The 22,140-nt window shown below is 38.7% G+C and overlaps 1 protein-coding gene across 2 annotated transcripts in view; it reads right to left on the bottom strand.

The window, feature by feature from the left end:
- The window catches only part of Kdm2 (Lysine demethylase 2), a 36,622-nt gene that overhangs the window by 11,298 nt on the left and 3,184 nt on the right, over positions 1-22,140 (bottom strand). Inside the window, exons 2-16 of one of the 2 annotated variants that reach the window (XM_034972414.2) lie at positions 20,837-21,063; positions 9,161-9,272; positions 8,350-8,514; positions 7,872-8,007; positions 7,461-7,588; positions 6,852-7,001; positions 5,791-5,964; positions 4,835-4,994; positions 4,230-4,359; positions 3,656-3,779; positions 3,236-3,326; positions 2,234-2,388; positions 1,771-1,869; positions 1,151-1,250; positions 708-871 (exon numbers count right to left, since the gene is read on the bottom strand). In XM_034972414.2, the coding sequence (XP_034828305.1) occupies positions 708-871; positions 1,151-1,250; positions 1,771-1,869; positions 2,234-2,388; positions 3,236-3,326; positions 3,656-3,779; positions 4,230-4,359; positions 4,835-4,994; positions 5,791-5,964; positions 6,852-7,001; positions 7,461-7,588; positions 7,872-8,007; positions 8,350-8,514; positions 9,161-9,272; positions 20,837-21,063 (2,115 nt within the window). The remainder of the gene's footprint in view (positions 1-707; positions 872-1,150; positions 1,251-1,770; positions 1,870-2,233; positions 2,389-3,235; positions 3,327-3,655; positions 3,780-4,229; positions 4,360-4,834; positions 4,995-5,790; positions 5,965-6,851; positions 7,002-7,460; positions 7,589-7,871; positions 8,008-8,349; positions 8,515-9,160; positions 9,273-20,836; positions 21,064-22,140) is intronic. The other variant, XM_069500750.1, reaches the window with a different exon arrangement.

Genomic DNA, 22,140 nt, shown 5'->3' with positions numbered 1-22,140 from the left:
TGTTTCTATATTCTCATTTTGTATATTTATCTTTCAGTTTAATCCTCATATTACTGATGTCAGTTATTTAGCTGAACATACAGTCATCTGAATGAGCGGCCACTTAGACCGGTAAGACCGCAAACCGGTTTCCTATGTAGAGACGGCCATCCCATTGTAGACACAAATTTGTTGTCGTGCCCACCGCGCCTAGTTGCCAATCCCTACACATTCTTTGACATCAATGATGTTTTGGGGCCGATCTCGATGTGTTTCCGGATGCCTGGTTGGTGATTTGATTTGATGTGATGTGGACACAACCAAATTGACGGATTGGTTCGTGATTTGTGAGGCATAAGAAGAATTCATTCCAGGAATTCACAAATTTTTCATTCCAGGTTCCATGTATTGTATTTTAGACAGAACCAGTTTTTTTTTAATTTTGACAATTTATAAAATCACTTCACTAAAGCGCACATAATATTTTCTTTAGCTCTTTAGGTTAGTTAGTATGTAGTTAGCTTTGTATTCACCGAGCTGGAGGCCCTGTTTTCCGAGACACTGTTTCTACTAGTTCGGAAAACAGGTGCACAGTATTGTTTTAGTAAGAATTTTATAATAATTAGTTTTAAGGTACCTACGTGTCAATACTAACAAAAAAAATATGGTTACACCTTAAGATTCCTGGCATGTTTTTTTTACAAATAGAGTAAGGGTAAAATAAGTACCTTAGCAGAGTGGTGTGTGAGCTGCAAGGCGAGGTGCGCCCTAAGCGCTTGTTTTTTAGGCGCCTCGTCCTCATCACTGGCGCGACGTTTCTTGGTGGCGGGCTCCCAGTCACCCTTATTGTCCTCGCCACCTGCGGCCTCTGTGCCTTCTTCACGTTTGATTTCTAATAAAATAAATAAATAATAACTCTGGAGCCCTGACCACTGGCAGCGTGGGTCATACCCCACTGATAGTGGGACCCATTTTATCACATTTTGATGTTTTTGTTGTTGTTTCTGCTATATTATTTTTTGTTGTTTCTCTTATTTTATTGTTTGCTGTTTCTGTTTTTTATTGTTATTTCTGTTATTTTATTTATGTAAACATTTTTTTTAAAGACATAGATGAGGATCATACACTATTTTAGTTGAAAATGCAATTTTATGCTACAGTTCAAACTTACCATCTTCAGTTTTAATAAGGCTGGCATCGACCTTGCTCTCGGTATCTGAACCAACTTCAGACTTTATTGTTGTGGAAGGTGGTGGCGCTGGCAATTTATTCTGTAAGGCCCAAAAATACACATTTATTGAGTAAATTTTTAAATTAAATTGTACAACAGAATTGGCACCACTATCGAAATTAAGTTATAGGTACTAATAACTTGAGCAAAGCGTTGCAGTCGATGTTTAGATCTCTTTTGCGGACCGAAGGGGACGCGAGGGTATTTCTACTGCGCGAGAGCACGCCCTTGGTTGATCGATCAACCGTTTACCTCGCGATGCGAACTTTCCTCCACTACGTAGCTTTTGCTCTAAATATTTTCCGATCACTGTTAAAGCGTAATAAAACTTGTAAGACACGATGCGTTCCCGGTGCGTTGCGGCGTCGCACCGCTGTGGATTTGAGTATTGAATGCCAGTTGCCACACGGGCACTGCGTTGCCGCTCCGGCAAAAAGTATGGCGTTGCAACGCACCACCCCTCCCCGCCTCGTCTCTTTGGTCCTAAATGGTAGGATGACGCAGCGAACCGTTCAGGCGCCGCACCGCCAACGCAACGCATCGTGTGGCTTCACTCTAACCTGTGCGTTGTTGTGGTGTTGACTGAGCTGACTGGCGTCCGAACCAACGCTCATGCGGCGTAGGTCTGATGACTTTTGACGGGCGCGGAAGTGACGCGGCTGAAATTGAAATTTTTATAAAAATCCTATTTGAAACATTAACGACGTAATGACGGTTTCATTATTGTGAAAAGAAATGTCTTTCTCTAAACTATGTTTAGAGTATCTGCATCTCCTTCTCTTTAATATTGCTAAAAAAAGGGCAGAACATGAATTTTATATTTAAAGAACCTAATTTTTTGTGCACGCTACAAACAACAGGCTCGCGACTGGAAGCTAAAATCACGAAGTTTGACAGTTTTAAATTAAATTTAAACCTGTCAAACTGTGTCTGTCCTTTTCGTATTAGATCAGAATCAGTACCATTGTCACGCTAAACTAAACGATCCAATCGACATACAGCTACCGTTATGGATAGTCCTACCTTGTAGTCATGGTTGAGACCCATAGTGGTGCAAGTAGGGCACTCCCAAGAGTTAGGCAGGTCTTCGTTGATCTGCCCTCCAGGCGGGACGCACGCCGGGTGTACGATACTGTAGCACACTGAACACTCGCGGAGCGACGACGGGCCGTTGCGACCTAAAACATAGCGTCATTTTAGACGTCTGGAATTAATCCAGATATTATTTAGTTAGTGTAGGAATTAAGCTAACAACAGCTTAACAGCGTGACTTGGCTTGACTTAAATCCCCCCCCCCCCTCCCCCCACTCACATTCACACACAAAATTGTTACAAGTTCTTTTGAATCTTCAAGTAAATCAACCATTGGTTCAGAATGTTCTTCCTAACGAGAAGAACCGAGAAGAAATTTATTGGTAATATCAGAAGTTGAATTAAGTTAGCAGGCAAAAACTGCGCTTACCAGCATCTGAATATAAGGGTAATATACCTCAAGCACCCTTGGTCTAGAACTGCAGACAAGTTTCAACATACTATGCACTTGCAGTCTTAGGTCCAGTTGCATGACAGACGGTTAAAGTTACGTCACATTTACGGTTAAAGACCGGCATTAAAACGCGAAGTAGGTTGCATAAGTCAGTATTCATATCTCTATGATTTTACAACTCATCGCCGCACAGGCCCACTATAGAGGACCAATCTCCTTTAAGTTTTAAGCCATAGTACCCACGCTGGCCAAGTGGATTGGTAGACTTCACAGACTTTTTAAAACATTATAGAGAACTCTCAGGCGTTCAGGTTTCTGCATGTTTTACTTCACGATTAAAGTAAGTGATATTTAATTGCTTAAAACGCACATAACTTCGAAGAAGTGCGTGCCCCGGACCCCCTCGAATAAGAGGCAGTCTTTAACCACTAGGCTGTCGCCGCTTTTTTTTGTTAATTGACGGTTAAAGTTCAACGGTAACTGTAACGTATCGTTAACCGCCTGTCGTGCAAGTAGACCTTAATATATCAATAGTTTACCCGAGTTACCCTTAGCCTGCGGCGCGACGGGCGTCTGCATCCAGCCGTCCAGGTGACACACCGCGCACGAAGCTGTCACCGGCAACATTGGCTGAAATGAAATAAAAACCAGTCAAGTGCGAGTCGGACGAAGGGTCCCGTACCATCGTACAAGAAAAAACACTTTTTCTGTACTGGTAAGCACAATTTTTTTATTTTACTTTTTTTCGTTTCGTTTCAGACAAGTGTGAATAGCTTCATATAAAATGTTCTGCGCTGGAACATCCGATTAAAATCCGGGCCCAACAACCGACAAGTGGGAACCCGCTCTTAGGAAATGTGCATACGACGCGACGTAACCACACGTAAACATGAAGCGTGCTCATGAATTGGCATATTGGTATTGGTATATACTGTATCCTGAAATAGTTTGGGACTGACCTGCAAGCACTGTCGCATAATGCAAGTCTGCTTGGCGCGCCCAAGTCCGCCGAATTTGACCATGTCGTGGCAAAAGACGCAATCGCCGCAGTCGGTGCGTTGACAAGCCTCGCATTTCTTGCATCTGAAAATAATAATCCTTACTATTATAAATGCGAAAGTGCGTCTGTCTGTCTGCTAGCTTACGGCCCAACAGTTTAACCGATTCTGATAGGTACAGAGTTAGCTTACATCCCGGGGAAAGACATGTAGGTACTTTTTATACCGCAAATTCAAAGAGTTCCCCCCCACTAGGTGGACGGACAACATCAGATGAGTCGCAGGGAGCCGCTGGACTCAGGCGGCGCAAGTCCCTGGAAGAGACCTATGTCCAGCAGTGGACGTCTATCGGTTGATGATGATGATGATGAATTTCACTAATTTTCAATTATTTTCAGTACATTTAGCGTCGATAATAAAAATGTATTTGATTGTATTTGCTATAACTAATGAACTGATACTATCCTTTCGGTCCGTTATGACCATTTCCCGATACGACCACTTATCGATACAATCAATAACTACCGCGACATACCTGGTGCGGCGTCGCCTCGGAGCGTTGTTGGCGTGCTCGGGGCGCGGGCGGGAGGGCGGCCCGCGGTGTCCGCCGCGGCCGCCGCGCCCGCTCGACTGGCGCCGCTCGCAGGACATCACCTCATCCGGACCTACGAATAAAATTCATAATGTGGCTAATTCTATTACACGTAATTTCTAAACTAATCTAAAATAGTAAGACTGTAAGTCTAAAAGTGTTGCTATCCCTTTCATAATGCTCCTTTTAAAACCTGTCATTTTAGTCTACACATTGTGTACAAGAGAATTAGCGACATTATATTCGAATGGGGATCCACAGGCGACACCTGATCTCAGAGGGTGCCACAAGAGGTCCAGCCAGTGCAAGCCGTCATCTTCATAGTTTCTTACTCATTTTTAATTATGGTGTTTGATAGTTCCACAGATGATACTACCTCTATGGTTCGCTTATGCGCCATCTGTCGGGATAAATTGGCAGTGTGGATCCCCATTATGCTTTAGGTTCCTTGGCAGTTTTTTTTAAAGCAGAACAGTACATTTCAGTTAGTAGATTAAAATGAAAGAAAAGAAAGTATGTTTAGAATAAAAGAAAGTTAAAATGCGTACCTTTCAATACCGGTATCCCGGTGACGGCCTGGTGCTGTTTGTCGTGACGATGCTGCTCCACCAGCGTGCGTACGTCGCGCACGAGGGCGATGGGGTCTGCCAAAAGCTCCGGCACAGATTTCCTTGCGGCCGGCAACTGATGCAGATACACGACTATCGCCTGCAAACTCAAATCATTACCCTTATTATAAATGCGAAAGTGTGTTTGTTTGTTGGTTTGTTGGTTTATTGGTTTGTCCTTCAATCACGTCGCAACGGTGCAACGGATTGACGTGATTTTTTGCATAGGTATAGATAAAGACCTGCAGAGTGACATAGGCTACTTTTTATCCCGGAAAATAAAAGAGTTCCCACGGGATTTTTAAAAAACCTAATTCCACGCAGACGAAGTCGCGGGCATCAGCTAGTCATTTATAATTTACGTAATAGTGTTTTACTATTCAAGGGAATTCCTATCAAATAAATTGTGGTATGTACCACACGTTATCTATAATATAATAGCGGTGTCTTCTGACACAGGAGTAGTTCGCCTACTCCTAAAAGAAGGCTCCAATCTCCTAGAGCTACAGTAAACTTAAGTTATCTGATATAAACTATTTTTTTTAATATGTCGTTAAACCACGAAATAAGCTTAAAATCATTAGTTTCCAAATAATTATTAAATATCCAGCGAGACGCAGCTTCATTGAAATATGGTCCTTTAAAACACTATGGACATTATCGAATATGGAGAACTCTCAGGCATGTAAATTTCATCACGATGTTTACGATAAAACGCAAAGTTCGAAAGGCACGAGATCGTGCCCCGCCCCCCATAAATAGGGAACCGACATATTAACCACCATATTAAGTCTTATCATCATCATCAATCCATCACCGACCCACTGCTGAGTACGAGTCTCCTCTACGAATGAGAACGGTTTAGGAATCAGGTCATAGTCCACCACGCTACAAACCTTTAATCCATGCAGTTCGTTCTGTGTGAGGTGAACGTGGTCCTTGGGCGCGGGCGGCGGAGGAGGTTGGCCCTCAGGCGCGAGGTGCGAGCGTCCCAACAGCGCAGTCACGTAGCGGTCCAGAACGTACCAGAGCATCTCCGTGAAGAACGGGTACCGGAACTTCTGGGGCACCTGAATTTTATATAAAGAAATAATACATCTTATAACTACGAGTGAGATCTTTACAGCGCACTCTGACTTATGGTGCAATCTATAGAGCGCACTTTGACTTTGCTTAGACTTAAGACAGAGTTAAAACGAGACAGATGTATATCTCTCACATAAATCTGTCTCGTTTCAACTCAATCTTAAGTCTGAGCAAAGTCAAAATGCGCTCTATAGATCTCAGCAGCTAAGAGTTGGTTATTTCGACGGTTCCTCCACTTGAGCATAAATAGCACTATCAATATATTAAAGCTATAAAACGACTTTACACAGATACATAGATGTATATTCAAATTTTACTTGGTTAGTTACACTTTTAGAAATAGATAATGACCGCGGCTCTGTCCTGCATACCAAAACCTAAATAAACGCGGATGAAGTCGCGGGCATCACGTAGTTCATAATAGCATACTATTATGAACTACCCGATGCCCGCGACTTAGCTTTAATAGTTTCTGAATTAAAAAAATCATAAATTAGTTTCATAATAAATTTTTTCATAAATTAAATTATGTAACTAATTTTGCGCTTAGTTCCTTAGATAATAGTACAAAACGAGTTGTTAAATAAGTCCGCAAAATGACTTAATTTTTTTAAATAATTTATCGAAGTCAAAAATTGATTGAGCAGCTAAGTGCTGACATAAATTATACAAGGAACACAAAAAAATATTAATAATACAGATAAAAAACAAGTAATAACAATTAAGTAGATCTAGGTCTAGGTCTAGGACTAGGACTAGGTGGCGGTGACATACAGATGGATTGAACAAAACTGTAAGCTAGTCTACGGAATCTTAAAAATATAAGCCTCTTATTGGCCAATTTCATTTTGGAATAATTTATTATGTGTACCTTCGTAACATCTTCAACTTGAGCGATTTTCAATTGTTTTTCTATTCCAAACTGGTGCAGGAAATTCCCTCCAAAGACCAAGGAGTCGCTCGGCGTGTAAACCGCGTGAATCCATCCGGTGGGGATGAAGAATGTATGACCCGCTTGTAACTGTAAAAAAAAGGAAAATATTGCTTATTAGCGACCATTCGCGACTTCGCTCCCGCCTTGTTCCTTTTCTACACTACAAAGGGAATCTCTGTGTATTTTAGCTTCCTAGGTCCAAGGACCAAATGTCACTCAGCTGTCTGTCCGCGTGTTATGGGTCTCTAGCTCATAGACGAAATGAGTTACAAACCTGAAATTTTGGTATTTGGTGTAGAACGTTGACCCAAAACCGAATATATTTAATTGATTTTCAAGGGGGTGGGGGGAGGGGGTGTTTCTTACCCCTAGCATTTCGGATACTATCATTCTATTACAAATATATTTTATATTCTTTTTTAACTTAAAAAAATAAAGAAATGGGGATTTTTACTCGGGAAAATAAAGACAGATTTTAAAAACTTAAATCAACGCGGCTATCATCTAGCAATTTAGTTATGTAAGAAAAAATATTTGAATATTTACATGAACCCTTATACACGTTTCGACTGTGTCTCCAAAAAACACATCGGACTGCTTTCCAGAAAGAACCCATTTCTCGTACAGTTGTAGATTCTTCTCTGTTGGTGGAATGAGCCAGAACACTTTTGCACCTGAAATATAATTGGGAATTTTTAATGCTTTTAATTTTGAAAAATTACACGATTTGACTTGACTGACTGATATATCAATGCACAACCGCCTACGCTGCTGGGGTTAGAAACTTGAAATTTTGACAGTAGGTTCCTTTTATGACGTATACACTCACCAAGAAAGTATGTAAGCACACCCTTTAGTTTTTTACATGAAAATTAAAATTTGGGCTTTTGAAAACCACCCTTGCTGCAGCTGCAGTTTTCTTAATACAAATACATAATGATGTAGTAAATAGCTTACCTCTAAGGATGTGATACCAGACTGAAGTACCGCCAAAATCAATATGAAAGTCGGTGTAGCAACCTTTGACTGACATGAGGCAATACTTCTGTACCTTCGGGTACATCATATCGTCCAGAGCGTTTGTGGATTCAGTCTGAAAATTATTAAATGTTTTGAAAACTAGGTTCAAATATTTCTAGAGGACATCAAACATCAAAGCAGGGAAACTTTGAAAACTTTTAAAAAGGTTTAGAACAGCAGAAGTTTAGCTTTGAAACATTTCGACGCCATTCGCTAGAGAATCGGGAGACGCCCCGTTTCGGTCAATCAGAAACAAGAAAACATTCAACAGAAAAACTCTTGCATATGCAACGTATACAACCAACCTAAAGGAAACTCAGGAAACAACAAGTTTTTCTAAAATAGCTAATTTTGACTTGCGTGGTGTTAGAACTTAAACAACGCATTGGACAATTTCTACAAAATTAGGCCGTACCTGTTGATCCTTCAAGTGTCGAGGCCACACCGTGTCTACCCAGTCGATGAGCCGCACGATGCGCGGCGCTTGCACGTAGTTCTCTAGGCGCGTGTGGGAGAACTCCAGCGAAATGACGTTCAACAACCTCTCCTTGTTCGGATCATCGTAGTAGCGCTGCCAGTCCTGAACATTTTTGATTCAGATTAAAACTATTGTCTGTGACAGCGTGTAACTAATAATTCATGTTAACCACTCGATGGGCCTTTTCACAATACTTGCGGTGCGATCGCATCACAAAATTCGAACACGTACCTACAACGCATCGTGGGAATTTATATGGGAATCATACCACCCAATGGGTGGTTTGATTTCCGTTTCTTTTGACGTGCATTCACGTCAAAAGAAACGGTTTTTCAATAGTTTAAGTTCAATAGTTTACTCATTAGTAGCACAAACATTTGGATTTATAATATAAATGTACGATTAATGCCAAGTACCCACCAACTTTTCATCCCACCAAAGTTGTTGCGTGCCAGAATCTGGAAAAAAGACCTGCAAAGTCCTCGAAAGAGCCGATCGGCGTAAAGTGGCCCTGGATAAGCATCCTGCATCAGGGGCACCTTCTATTGTCGGAAGCCAAGATCCTCGTTGGGTCGCTAAGCTAGCCAATTAAGTACCTAAGATTATTATTGTTCTTGTAACTTGTTTATATCCCACGAAAAAAAAGTTATGTAATTAAAAAATAGGAAGGAAGCTAATTTCCGTTAGGTTTTTTAATTATTTAATTATTTTCTTCCGGACTAAAATGCCATAGCCATAGCCGAGTTACCTTCATAGTCATCTCAATATTTTTCTGCGTGTTTACATCCATGACATCGAGAAGCCGCCTCGATCCTACGCACATGCGCACATCGTTCACTGTGAAGTTGCTGGTCGGCACCCTGCGGACAAAGGAAAAGCTCCATTCAGTTACCTAACACCAGTTGCAGAGATGACCGCGCGTTTAACAGCCTTATTACTCTTTAAACGAGACAACAATTATGTATAGGTTTTTGATGGTTTATATAGCCGTAACGCAGCCTACTCTTTATAAAAAGTTATATGTTTGGCTATGTTAGGATTAAACGCATAAGGTCAAGTCTAATCCCTAGACATATTATAAATACAAAAATGTGTTTATTTATTGGTATGTCCTTTAATGACGCCGCAACGGAGCAACGGGTGGGCGTGATAAGAGTGGACATAGTCTACTTTTTAACCCGGAAAAATAAAGATTTCCCACAGGATTTTAAAAGCCTAAATCCGCGGACGAAGTCGCAGCCGTCATCTAATTATACGATATCTAAATAATATATAGATTTACTGATTATAAAATATTTATACCTCAATAAAACGATTTTTATAATACGGGTATACCTTTTAGACGACCTCCCTGGCGCAGTGGTAAGCACTGCGGTCGTATTTGTGGGAGGTCCCGGGTAGGGGTTTAGAATTTCTAGTCTGGTCTGGTCAGAGGCTTCGGCCGTGGCTAGTTACCACCCTACCGGCAAAGCCGTGCCGCCAAGCGATTTAGCGTTTCGGTACAGTGCCGTGTAGAAACCAAAGGGGCATGGGCTTCATAAAAACTGCCATACTCCTTCCAGGCTAGCCCGCTTCCATCTTAGACTGCATCAGCACTTACGGTGAGATTACAGTCAAGGGTATCTGAATAAAAAATAAAAAACCTACATTACAATATTAGAGATCGTTAACGATATTATCAATTTTAAAATACCTGACTTAAACATATTTATCATGCTTATTTTTAAATACATGCGGACCTACCCAAAGTGTACACTTGTTGACCTAGATAGATAAATATTTTATTGCATACAATAACAGAAACGAATACACAACATTGGAGTACGAAAACAACCTACATAATATCTATATGTAAATAAGAAAACCATTAAAAGAAAATGCTATTCAACACCAATAAGGTGCAGCTCAGACTTTATTTGAAATCAGTGATTACGAGGAGTACATAATAATATTAGTTATAATATTGTATATACTACCTAATATAGTTCAATATGATATTTTAACCGCCTTAAGGTTCTCAAATGGCCCGTTTTTAGGGTTCCGTACCTCAAAAGGAAAAACGGAACCCTTATAGGATCACTTTGTTGTCTGACTGTCTGTCTGTCTGTTTGTCTGTCTGTCAAGAAACCTACAGGGTACTTCCCGTTGACCTAGAATCATGAAATTTGGCAGGTAGGTAGATCTTATAGCTGACATTTGGGGAAAAATCTGAAAACCGTGAATTTAGGGTTAAATCACACAAAAAAAATTAAATTGTGGTCATGAACTAATAATTAGTATCTTCAACTTTCGAAGTGAGTAACTATATCAAGTGGGGTATCATATGAAAGGTCTTGACCTGTGCATTCTAAAACAGATTTTTATTTATTTTTATGCATCATAGTTTTTGAATTATCGTGCAAAATGTCGAAAAAACACGACTGTAGTACGGAACCCTCATTGCGCGAGCCTGACTCGCACTTGGCCGGTTTTTATTTTTTAAGCTACGTTTTTTAAATACGTAAGTTTCAGAATAAAGTATGGTGTCGGTTTTTATAGATATATTATATTTTCCTACATGTTAAGTGCGCTATTTTCCCTCTTTCGTCGGCAAAACAATCAGTTTCAGTAAATTCCTATTGTTGGTTTCAACCTTCGAGAATTCAGTCCAGGGTCATCAATCTTAGAACAAATAGCATGGTACTTCAATTCATTTAGTACCAAAAGTCAATAGCAGACCGCGCTACTGTGACTGGACAAATTCGATATATTATTCTGTGGTCAAGGCATCCCATGTTTAATTTTTCTACCAAATTGGTAGTTTAGTTTACATTAACATATTTGTATTTTAAAGAAAAAAATAGTCTCTAACCATTAATTTCTATTTACCAATATTTTATTTGGTTCTACCTTTGGTATGTATCATTGATTTAATAAATATTCTTGAAAATAAAATTGTCAGACAATTTTTTGCTATTGATATGGTAGAAATTGGGCAAACAACCTGGTCTATGCTGGCGGTCGTAATGTTTTCTGATTTTGCTATTTTCAATACCTTTTGTAACTATTTAAAGCCAGTTTTTAGTGATTTCACGCTACGTTTAGCAAACCAGTGAACCTAACCCACGCTAAGTAAGCTGTCAGAGATTCTAGTGTTTTGAGACCAAAGAAATTTTAAGTTTTCCGTACCCATGTTTGAAACAGAGACTTCCAGTGTTTTGAGACAGGACTCCAGTGTTTTGAGACAGAACTCCAGTGTTTATTTACGAGACAGGACTCCAGTATAGTTGTAGTTAGGTGCTAGTTAAGTTTAGTGAACATTTCTTACAAGAGGGGCTGTATTCCAGGCTGTTCAGGTTCACTGCAGGTTTGTAAATGCCATTGTAATACCGTCATAGGTATCTACTTTAATCCTTGAATGCAATTTTTATTAAATTCCTTGAACTTGATGACAATATGGTTCACGCATAGGTTTTTCTTTAAGTATTGGGCGTTCCGATCCAGTGATAGATTCTCTTGACGATTCGAAAGCACCTATTTACAAGTTTATTTGAATAAAGAAGTAGGTATTTCTTTAGTTTTTCTAGACCAAATTCCTATCATGATCAACACATCGCTGGCTCACTACAGAGCACGGGTCACTTCTTAGAGTGAGAAGGGGTTTAGCCATAGTCTACCACACTGGCCATGTGCGCATTGGTAGACTTCACACCCTTTGATAACATTATGGAGAACTTTCAGGCATGCAGGTTTAGTGATATTTAATTAGTTAAAACACACAACTCCGAAAAGTTAGAGGTGCATGCCCTAGATTGAACCCCCGACCTCAGATTAGATGTGATTAGATTAATTGAGTCAGATTTAGTGAACATGTTATGAACTTGTGACCATACTAAGATACTCATATTTTACTTTTCAGGTTTAGAAAATGTCCTGCATGAATTTCCAAATCGTGCAAAAGATTTGGATCTTTTTATGACCTGGATTCATAATATTGATATCTTGAAACTAAACTACTCGGCACCAGACCCCAGTCCTCAGGCAACTTTATAAACTGTTTTAGGATAAGGAAGAGTGATTAGGATTAATTTTGGTAAAAATAAAGATTAGAATCCAAAAATTTCTATTATTTAAAAATATGTGTTCAGATTAATTATTATTATAGATTTTTTTTAAATTTACATGATATGTTAAATTGTAAGGGAGTCAAATATTAATAAATAATTAATCTGAACACAATCCTACCTTCCATAGCAGTCCTATATGTATGTATTATATGTATAGGTATGAACCTATAAAGCAGTCTATATATATATATAGGTAGGTATGTACATATTATGAATATTAGTTCCATTCGTCAGATACAGATGGCGCTACTAAGCTGTTGCCACTATTAGCTCGCGAGATAGTACTCTATTTCCATATGTTAAAAGTACTCTGTGATTCAGTCGCCCCCTCGCAGCGGGAGGGAGCGCACGGAGGATAAAATTTTGATTTCCCGTATAGCGGCATTTTCATTTCATTTAATTTTCATGACCGTAACAATTTACGACACAACATACCTTCAAGTATAGGAGTAGGTATACATAAATATTAATATTTTACCGTGATAATTTGTAAAAACAGGCTTTTTTCAAGGTATTTTTGATTGCTACAATCATAATAATTCCGGAGACACGTAGAGGCTATAGCGACAGGTAATGTTTCGATCTATTTACGCAACATATTGTTTCATCAAATTGGGAAATATGATGTATCCGTAGTCCGCGACAGGTCGAGATGGCAATCGTGGTACCTATGAGGCGGGAGGGACGCCCCGCACGTCACCCGCGTTCGCCCGCGCCGGGGCGCTGGGGGCTGTGTGGGGCGACCTCCCCGATCGCCATCTCGACCTGTCGCGTACTATAACTTTTAGACTCACATGATCACATGATCACGATCTAACCCTGGAAAGAGGACCAGCAGCTATGCCATATCATACAAGCTATGGTGTGGTACCTTGCAACCAAGACGTAGGTCGGATTATTCCCATCTTCACTGGAGCGAATCAATGGATATCACGCAAGGAAGGCACCGGTGAATTCGTATAGGTAGAAATCCAACAATCCGATGTCTTGGACAAAAAGTCGGTTATGTTGAGAAAAATTCTCCCAATTAAGGATAAAAAGGAGTACCTACCTACTGTATTTACCAAAAGATGAATGTGCGGGATACGAGCAGTTGATAGTGACAAGTGAACTAATAAATGCGTACTATTAATAATTGCTATTGCCATCCGTTGGTCAGTAACCAGTCTATGAACACATGCCGTTCGCACACCTGCATATTTAGATGTGCATTTTTCATACTTTTACTCAGCTTATATTAAATAGATTTTTAAAAGCTCTTTTGGCTGGGCGCCCATTGGCTCCTATTGTCTCAGCCTTTTCGTTTTTTAGCATCTGATTTTCAGCAATTTTAGGCATTCATCGAAACCCTCGGTTGCTGTTCGGATGTATAAACGGAAGCATTTAAAAGCATTTGATACTTGCCATATAGAAACTTGAGCTAAGCTTATTTCACACTACGGGACATAAATTATATTATAGTCCGGTTAAAATAGACATTCAAGGTTACAGTAATTCGAATAGAGCTATAAATTGGTACGAATGCTGGGAACACCAATATATAAATGAATTGTGAAAAGTCCCCATAAATTTATATTGATGTTCCCAATATTCGTACCAATTTTTAGCCCTATGCGAATTATTGTAACCCTAAAAAACAAATTTTAACCGGACTATAATATAATGTATACCCCGTAGTGTGAAATGAGCTTTAGGCTGCTAGAGGCAATTGCAATGTTAGCGCTTAGCGTCGTAAAAGTTTCGTCATAATATTATTTTCAATACATTTACTCGTAAAAAGGTCCTTATTTTACCGCTATCAAAACTACAAAATAGACTTTTACACTTGGACGGCAAAAATACTACCTCAGTTATTACTAATTTATCAGCCCAAAGCCGTGCGGTGTAGGTACTATTTATGGCCGCCAAACAGAACAGCTGTTTCGAAGTTAACTTCAGTGAGGTAGTTATAGGAACTCGCCTGTATTATACGTAAGCTGAAATTGGTTAAGTAATTACAGGGTATCGCATCTGTTGGCAAGTGTTATTGTCTGAATTATAAACTGTGTTTGAATAGTTTTATGCGTCTTGTAAAGGAAGGCCCAGATTGCAACAGACGTATATCAGTCGACTATCAAGTCAATAACATGATTTTTTGGCTCATTTTATTGCGCAACGGATCGGCCTGGTTATCCAGCGCGGAAATGCAGCTAGCACCTATTCTTGGCACCATTGGTTGCAGGAAAACATCTTGAGGAAACCTGCATATGCCTGAGTGTTCTCCATAAGCTCTCAAAGGTATGTGAAGTCTGCCAATCCGTACTTGGCCAGCGTGGTGGACTAAGGCCAAACCCTTCTCATATTGAGAAGAGACCCGTGCTCAGTAGTGAGCCGGCTATGGGTTGATCATGATGATGATGATCTGATAAATTATTCGGTAATGTAGGAAAGTAGAATTTTAAATTGAAGTAGCTACTGAGAAAGATAAATGTTCGGGCGGCTGGGAGTCTTACAGGAAATAATTTCCCTTGAACTTGGAAAATGCGGGAAAGGTTCAACGCGTAGGTTTAAAAATAGTAGCTAGGTACGTAAATAGATTTTCTCTGAATCCTAGGTATTTACATTTAGGTTTATTTTATAGAGTTGGAATAAATATTCTGAATCTTCAATTGTCTATTATGACGACACGTGCTTACTAAGCACTTTGCACTTGCATTAGGTACTTATCCTAAGCAGTGAAGAGCTTTAGTAGTTTAAATTATAATAAAAGTTAAAAATCAAGACCCCACAATAAACTCTTTCATTTGATGTAGATTGGCTTATCACAAGATACAGTTTGCAAAACTTTTTTTTTAATTTTCTATTTATTTTATTTTTATTTTTCATGTACCGAAATTGAAGTTAGGTACATAGTAGTAATAAATTAAGTTACATTGGAAATGCTTATCTCTGAACAGAGATTTTCTCATTGGGCCTCCCAAAAGTTAAATATTGAAAATTCATTAATTACGTTACACTTCCGTATTTGATAAGTCCAGATAGATTCGGAGTATGATAGACGAACAGACAGACAGACAAACGAGTGGTCTTATATGTTCTATTCGGACATACGAAACCCTAAAAACCCGGCCAAGTGCCACGCTCGAGCAACGAGGGTTCCGTACTACAGTCGTATTTTTTCGACATTTTGCACGATAATTCAAAAACTATGATGCATAAAAATAAATAAAAATCTATTTTAGAATGCACAGGTGAGCCCTTTCATATGATACCCCACTTGATATAGTTATCTTCCTTCGAAAATGATTGAAAATACTCATTTTTAGTTCATGACCACAATTTAATTTTTTTTATTTGATGTAACTACAAATTCACGGCTCAGATTTTTCCCCTGCAAAACTTCATGATTCTAGGTCAATGGGAAGCACCCTGTAGGTTTCTTGATAGACCGACAGACAGACAACAAAGGGTTCCGTTTTTCCTTTTTAGGTACGGAACCCTAAAAAAGCGCTGTCGGTCACTACCACAGGCTCTATTTTAGCACCTGTAATGTTGGCAAAACATTTTTAGTATACGACTTGTGTTTGTCAGTTTCCGGTTTCAGTTGAGTTGGCAGCAGAAGCGCCGGTGTGCGCACCACGCTGCGCGGCGCGGCACATGCCGGCTGCCTGTTGGCCATGTATGACGCGTCGACAATATTGACTCCACTGCGATAAGACTCGCTCACTGCTAACAACTTTACAAGTCAGCGGCTTCGCGTAGGCGACCGTAAGCCCCTGCCCTACTATCGCAATTTACCTCTTCTCTTTCAATTATTTGAACTAAAGTAACTCGGTCCTGCGGCTACACAGTCCCACGTAGTCAATACGCCCTTTGGTAATAATGAAGAGGAGAGTCTAAACTCTAACTAACCTATTTACAATTCCTCGCTTCGTAATTTGTGCTCGGACAAAGAATCTCTGACGGCAATTTTAATATGTAGTTATTTTTTATTTCAACTAATAGAACTTTTACAATATATTGCGTAAGTTTAGATTTTTTTCAGCGTTATCTCATACAACAAAAAGAAAGCCTGACTCACTCACTAACTGACTCATCAATTTCCAAATCCTTGTACCTAGAAAGCTGATATTTTACACACAGTGTACGTAGACTAGGAATAAGGGCCGATTTTATGTTTTTATTCTGGAATTAGCGAAGCCCCGGAGTTTGATAACTTTTATTTTGTACTTAATTTTAAATATTTGCCTAAAAAGTTTTGTCGGGCCAATAAATGTAGCCAGCTCCGATTTGTCACATTTTAAATTTTGTATTGATGCAATTTTCGCAAATAAAGTCTGAATTTAGCAACCACCCGCCCTACGCTACGGTCGCTACGCCCGCCCACGCTACTGCATCTACAAGGGTAACGTACATATTATAGATACACTACCCGTAGTATAAGATTTTACGTCTCACCAAACGTTGCTAGAATTCGAGAATCGAAACATATAACATCAAAGTAAAATGGACCTAAAGAGCCTTGAATTGAAGTCAAAAATTCAATGCCACTGATTTTAATTTCGCAAGGTTTCCGCTTGGAGCGCTGGCTGTAGTGTAGATGTGTAGACAAACTTGAGCTTTAAAACAAGGCACTTATGATCCAGTTTATTATAACGCAGAAGTGTTTCGACTCTCGAATTCTAGCAACGTTTGGTGTGACGTAAAATCTTATACTACGGGTACTGTACGGACTACGTAGCATAGAGCGAGCGAGGCCAGTTACTTAGCGCTGCAGCTTTGACAAAATATTAGTGATTGTATATAGGTACCTACTACCAGCCCGATTTTACTGAAAGCAGAACGACCAGTTTTGGGCCCAGTCTTGCGCACAGTATTGTTACAGAAAAAAAAAAATTATTTTATGATAAACCAATATCACAAATAAAAAATAGTTTGAATTCACAGTTGCTAAATATAGAAAAATATAATCAGAAATGTTTGTTTTTTTGTCGATATTTTTACTGTAATTGTAAACTGGGGTAGTGTACAGTAGGATTTGGTATTATTTTATATTGGACCAGATGATGCCCGCGACATCGTCCGCGTGGATTTAGGTTTTTAAAAATCCCGTGGGAACTCTTCTCTTTTCCGGGATAAAAAGTAGCCTATGTGCTTACTCGGGACGTAAGCTAACTCTATATCAACTATTATTTCACTTTGAGGCTAATTTTCGTTATTAACCCCATATAGAAAACTAGATGATGCCCGCGACTTCGTGCGCATGCATTTAAGTTTTTGCGTTGTGTCGGCGCGAACAAATTCGTATCAAATAAACGCGGCCTTAAGCATTAGATAAACATAAAATAATTAAAATAAATAAGTCTAAACCTATCCTTACCTAACCTATTTTTAAGCCAATACAAATACTCAAGGGAAATGGTCGCACAATCGTACATGAGGGATTTGCAATGTTCAAACCAGGTTGATAAGATCACGGTTATCAGTTTGAGAGTTACTGTAATTTTCGTAATATTTATTACATCGGTATACTGTACAACGGACTATATTCTATTACAGAACATGCCAGCAACAATCAGATGTGACAATCTTTTTGTTTCGAGCTATGTGCTTACGAGTATACAGTATACACGGTACATGAGCTGTTGTTAGACTCACCCAGTAAATAAAAGTCAAAAGTCAAATGGTTTATTCAAAATAGGTAACATGTTACACTTATTAATAGTCAAAATCGTTAGATTAGTAAGATATAGTGGTGATAATTTATTACGTAACCTTACATACTTGATACTACAGAAGTTATATCCTTTATAAAATACCTATAAGATACCTACAATGTTTCCAGATTTCTTAGAGTTCCGTTTATTTCTTAAAACTTCTGATTTTTAACGAGACGTTTATACCCCAATCACGAATGTATTTAGACATCTAATAAATCTTTTTAACTAAGGTAAAGGCCACAACCAACCACAACTTGGCGATTATGGCTTATCATTTCTAACCTATTTATAATGGTACTACGGTTGTCCTCAGATTCTAAGATGATCTGTAAACCTCTGCTTGAAATAATAATATAAAGTTTGAAATCGTCCCTGCCTTGAATTTTCTTATATTCTACCGTCAGACTGTCAAAGGTTACGCAATATATGTATATAACGATATCAGCAAAATATAGGAACTACTAATTAATAGACAATCACCCAAAGCCGGTTTAGTAAATGATTTACCAAGTTTATTTTTAGTATTTTTGTTTATGTTTTATTTGGCATAAACTTCTGCAGCAACAATAGTGAAAGTGCATGCAAAATAAAAGCCAAACCTATTGAGCTGTGAAAAAGCGTGATTCCGTCGATTATACCTTGTACCTTTCGTTTGAAATTTTTTGGAGAGAACATCTAGTGTTTAAAAGCTGTAATAGAGTATTTTAAAAACTTATTCTACGTGAATCACTGATGTCTAAGGACTCTACAGAAAATGTATATTTTACGTTCCATTACATATTCATATACTATAGTGCAAGAAAAAACGAAAACAAAAATATTACTTAAATATCCCGCGAAAAAGCTTACCTAACAATATGGCGCCTCATACATCATTTTGACGTCACCTGTTGGTCACTTTGGTTGTTGACTAAGTATTTATCCACACGGCTTAGAAGTTCAGTATCTTGCAGCATCAGGATTGAAGAGTTGGGACTTGGAATTCAATAACAAAGTCTAACGCTCGGCATTTATAATGTTATTTTACCAGGAAGAGTTCCCGAATCTCTATGGTTTAGGAGTGTAATCATGAGGCCGTTGCTTTATACCTTAAATATCAATACCCACGGCTTAGGAGTTCAGTACCTTGCAGCATCAGGATTGAGGAGTTGGAATCCGAACTTCCATGACTATACTTGACACCAAAAATAATATTGCATCATCCGCAGTCCGCAGTTCCTGAATCACTAAGGTTTAAGAGTGCTGTACCCTACATCATGAGGGTTGAGGAGTTAGGACTTGGAATCCAAGCATGAAGTCGTTGCTTGGTACCTACAATATTAATTCAATATGAACACTTACTGAATCTTGATAACTGAGGCGGGCAGTAATCCAGCAGCATCAGGATTAAGGAGTTAGATCCAGAATTTTTTATGGGACCACCACGGAAACATCCTATGTTGATAATTAAAAAATTTGCAAAACGGGCAGAAACTACGAAAAATTCGGTGTACATATTGAGAATCACCTCCTGTTTGGAAGTCGGTTAAAAATCAATCCGAATAAGCCCTCAGGCGGACATGATTGAAAATGATTCATTCAGATGCATAAGGCTGTCTTCACACGTGCCATGTTGTCGGCCGCCGTGTGAGTCCTACCGACTTAACAGCTCTTCAAGCAGATACATCACTAGTTTTTTAACAAAGTTTTTACGTCAAAAAATGAAATAAGAGCTAGCGCGTGCCAGACCTTCGTTATTTTAAAATCGTTATATCGTAATCGTTATAAAAGCTGCAAGTTTCTCTGCATATTGTCCTCAACACTAGGAGGAACGTTTGTTTGGATCATGGTGGCTTTGGGAGATAACAGGTAATAAAGGTGTAAAAAAATCTTACGTCAATGTGTAAAGTCTAATATTTTTTATAATTCCGAAGAAAATATAAAAAATTGACTTTATAGTTTGACGTAAGATTTTGAAGAAGCAAACGTTTGACGGACAAGTGGGATGTCTGTAGATGGTTTAAATAGTAATAAATGTGTGGTATAAGCCATAAGCACAGCCCATTTCCTGCTTGACCATGATTAGCAAATGTAGATTAATCGTATTTAAAGTAACTATCGTTTCATGAAGATTAACGTATATATTAAGTTTGTACTCATGTATGTTTTTTAAATGTTATACAAAAGCGGAACCCGAATCGCAGCGGAATTAGGTAGGTATGTATCTGACATGTGAGGCGGCCCTAAAAGTTACAAAAACGTTTTACAAATGTGGTTATAAAAATCCGTCAAGTGCGAGTCGAATTCGCACACGAAAGGTTCTGTACTATCGTACTTAACACTTTTTATTTATTTTTAACATTCATGGTGGCTATCATAAAAAAAATATTACTTATATTTTGTTGTTATAGCGCCAAAAGATATACCACACATTCTATAAAAATTTCAACTCTCTACCTATTCCGGTTCACAAGATACAGCCCGCTAATCGACGGACGGACGGACGGAAGGACAGCGGAGGCTGAGGGAGGGATAGGCAGGGCGGGAGGGTCCCGTTTGCACCCTTCGCGTACGAAACCCTAAAAAACGGTCACAAAAAATTATTGGTAAATATATCATGGATTTATGATTAGAACTTACCGTAACCCCAGGCCAATTTTCTCTTTAAACAGCAAGGGAGTCGTGAATCCATTCTTCTGGAGGTAGGCGACATTGAGATCAGTTCCATGCATCTCCAGGACTGCGCCGGTGTGCTCAAAACGGGGACTCTCCAGTTTATCAGCGAGGGAGAACCCCCTGCCCCCTTCCGCTTCATCGTCACCGAGAGCCCACTCGTCGGAATAGAGCTTACGTTGTTTGCGCTCACGCTGGAAATTAGACATGGGCGTTATTGCTACTTATTATTTTTGTTCGGTGATTTTACAGCCGATTTTTCACGGAAAGTGATTTTTCAATTTTTGCATTTAGAATTGTTCGCTTCATTAGGTAGGTACCTACTTAATCAATTTAAATTTCGCTGATTATTTCGCAGCTGGTTTTTCATGGAAAGTGAATTAGGCACTTATGATACTTCTCTAGTACTTAGTATTTACTAGAGATGCGCCGAATGTATGTTCAACCGAATACGAATGTTCGGCCGAATATTCGGTCCAAAATGTACCGAACCAAATATTCGACCGAATCATTCGGTCAAAAAGTTGTTACTCAACGCAGTGTTCTTAAAAATTGATAATTTCATATAAATTTAAAAGAGTTTAATTTATCTTTTTTTTTAAGCAGAAGTTTATTTGATTAAAACTTTATTTAAATTGATTGTTAATCTTTTTTATTTTGTCAATAAATATTTGGTAGAAAAAAAGTAGTGTTCCTTTCATTTACAAAAAACTATGTATAACTCTCGGCATAAACCACACTTTTTAGTAATTAGTTAACCTTACTGTGTAATAAAATGTTCTTTTTTAAATATGAACAATAATTTAAATCAAACTACTCATGGTTTCCAAGCTAATTATTAACCACTAGATTAAAGGGCCAGTAAATATAAACTTTTATGTTATCCTATCTATAGGTACTACCATCCTTTTCTTACTGTGTCACTGATTCATATAATATCAATCGCTTTTTGAAACACTATTTATTGGGAAAAATGGCACCCTGAGGAAGGATCAATTTTCTTTGTTGTTTCTTTGTTGTTGAAGGCCAGTGTCAAATCCAGTTCAATGTTACAAAAAAAACCGGCCAAGTGCGAGTCAGGCTCGCACACTGAGGGTTCCGTACTACAGTCGTATTTTTTCGACATTTTTCACGATAATTCAAAAACTATGATGCACAAAAATAAATGAAAATCTGTTTTAGAATGGACAGGTAAAGCCCTTTCATATGATACCTACCCCACTTGATATAGTTATCTTACTTCGAATATTAAAATACTAATTATTAGTTCA

Source organism: Maniola hyperantus, chromosome 9 (assembly GCF_902806685.2).
Source record: "Maniola hyperantus chromosome 9, iAphHyp1.2, whole genome shotgun sequence".
NCBI lineage: Eukaryota > Metazoa > Arthropoda > Insecta > Lepidoptera > Nymphalidae > Maniola > Maniola hyperantus.
Note: the sequence above shows the minus strand (reverse complement) of the source record. Positions and strands in the feature narration are given on the sequence as shown.